General features: G+C 42.4%; 1 protein-coding gene across 1 annotated transcript; it reads left to right on the top strand.

Annotated features, from left to right (window-relative positions):
• Positions 1-573: 573 nt before the first annotated feature.
• Positions 574-2227, top strand: LOC115971002. Its single transcript, XM_031090671.1, has 2 exons — positions 574-1812; positions 1912-2227. The coding sequence occupies exon 1, from the start codon at positions 574-576 to the stop codon at positions 1810-1812; it is 1239 nt and encodes a 412-aa protein (XP_030946531.1). The 3' UTR covers positions 1912-2227.
• The last annotated feature ends 264 nt before the right edge of the window (positions 2228-2491 follow it).

Here is a 2491-nt window from a genome sequence, read left to right as displayed (position 1 = left end):
ATAATCCGGAGGTCGACCAAAACGAAATTGTGCGCCGCATATGTTGATGACAACTGCAAGTGGTATGTTGGGGCATACATGAAGACTAAATTCAATGGTATGTGGATGGTTACGTCTTATGTGGGTCCACACACTTGTATACCCTTTGGCCTAAAAAGAGATGGTAAAATGATGGATTCGCATTTTGTTGCATCAGAAATTGTGGGAAAATTGCAAAAAAATCACACTGCACGTATTGATGAGCTATGGGAGATCATACGTACTAAGTATAATCATGAGCTTTCTTACTATAAAGTATGGGACGCAAAACAAAAGGCAATTGCTAAGATATTTGGGGATTGGGAGGAGTCTTACCAAAAGTTGTGAAAGTTGTTGTTGGCATACTTGGATGAGGACTCAGGTACCCAATACAGCTATCACACCATACCTAGGCCAGACGAAGGTATTGCGTTACTACGCTATGTATATTGGGCATTCGCTCCATGCATTGCTGCATTCCAATATTGCAGGCCAGTGATTAGTATTGACGGGACTCATCTGTATGGTAAATACAAAGGGGTATTGATGATTGCAATGGCAACGGATGCTAACCAAAAGGTTTTGCCTCTCGCCTTCGCTGTTGTGAACAAGGAGTCAGGGGCTAGTTGGGGGTGGTTTTTAGAGTGTCTCAGGACTTCCATAGAGCATGTCATACCTAACGATGGCATTTGTATTATTTCTGACCGACATAAAGGTATCAAATGTGCCATTCGAGAGTGGCCTAGACGTGAGGACGGAAGAGAACAGGTATATCACCGATATTGCCTTCGACATGTTGCTAGCAACTTCAACAGACACTTTGATAACCCGATTCTAAAGGCATTGGCCTTGAAAGCTGGATATGCGAGTAATGAAGCTAAATTTAAGTCCATAATGCAAACCATTAAGGAGGCCGAGATTAATTTACTGAGGGGTGTAGACCCTACTGATACGCGGATTGAACGTTATATGCCGTACACATATCTAGTGAGTGAGGAAGTGGAGAAATGGACCCAGTCACATGATGGTGGAAGACGTTACGGGGCAATGACAACCAATATCTCCGAGTGCTTTAATGGGGTACTTAAAGGTGCCCGCGGTTTGCCCATTGCTGCAATGGTTCATTTCACTTGGTGCAAACTTGTTGCATATTTCCACGATCGACATAAACAAATTACTTCTGATCTCTCTCGAGGTAAGCTGTGGAGTGATTATGCAATGGAGATCTATAGCAGAAATGAGCAGAAAATTGCAGGACACACTGTGAGGAAATTTAATCATGCAGAGGGTGTATATCAGGTGGTTACCCCGTACAATGACCATAGAGGTGGAGGGGGAAACCACAGTCATGAAGTGCGCATATTTGCTAGAACATGTGGTTGCAGAAAGTGGCAAAACTTGAAGATCCCTTGTTCACATGCAATTAAAGTTCTTCAAGGTCTGCATCTCAATGCGACCAACTATATTGACCCATGTTACAGTTTGAACAACGCCATTCTCACATATTCACATAATTTTGTGGTACCAAAGTCAGAGTCTGAGTGGAGGGACGTTTCCGGACCACGATGGGTGCCTGATCCACTGCTGTTGCGGGGCATAGGTCGTCCTGTGAAGTCAAGAATAAGGAATGAAATGGATGGGGTACGGCGAGAACGGGGAAGCCGGAGGGAAGATCCGGACTTGAGGGAGACTCAACCGAGGCAACGATGCGGAGTGTGTCATCAAGAGGGGCATAACCGTAGAAGTTGTCCCAATTCCCGTGGGGCATCGACAAGTGGTACTGCTATAAACTAGGCAAGTGCCCTCACTGTTTTTATATAATATATTCAGAATTTCATTTTCTTATAGTTCTTTGCATTTGGAAACTAATGACCGTATTTTAATTTTTGGCAGGCAAGCGGAAACTCGGTTTTGCTAAGTGACATTGTACGTGGGACTTGTGGTTATCTTCTGTATTGACAAGTGCTAGGTGACTATGTAGAATCTGTTGTATCAGTATGGAGAAGTGCTTGGTGACTATGTAGAGTATGTTGTATCAGTATGGTTTTAGTATGGACAAGTGGTAGGCAAATATGGAGACTATGTTCTATTTATTAGTTGTTATTTTGGTTATTGTTGAATGTTGTTGTAATTGAACTATTTGCTGTCCATTGTACTTGTTACTATAGTTGCGTTGTGCAGCTGCCTATAATGCCAGCAATTATATTACTTTGGCATTAGTAGCTACTACTTTGGCAAATTCAACCACAGGGCCCTCCTTCAAAGCGATGATAGCTAGTATTGAATGTTTTTTGTCCGTTAATAGAGAACCTATAATGGTCATAGTAACTGTTTGAATCCAGCTGTTTGCATATGATGTACGAGCCATTTACCAGTATCATATGCTTGTATCTACTTGTTTACTGCTGCTCATGTTATGTGTTCTGGATCTAGTTTACTGCTGCAGGGGAAGGGAAACCAATTATGGTTTACT

Source organism: Quercus lobata, chromosome 2, assembly GCF_001633185.2.
Source record: "Quercus lobata isolate SW786 chromosome 2, ValleyOak3.0 Primary Assembly, whole genome shotgun sequence".
Lineage (NCBI taxonomy): Eukaryota > Viridiplantae > Streptophyta > Magnoliopsida > Fagales > Fagaceae > Quercus > Quercus lobata.
Note: the sequence above shows the minus strand (reverse complement) of the source record. Positions and strands in the feature narration are given on the sequence as shown.

What these genes read in the sequence shown, in the direction of transcription:
- LOC115971002 (XM_031090671.1), top strand. Translation starts at nt 574, where the DNA reads ATGGCAACGGATGCTAACCAAAAGGTTTTGCCTCTCGCCTTCGCTGTT.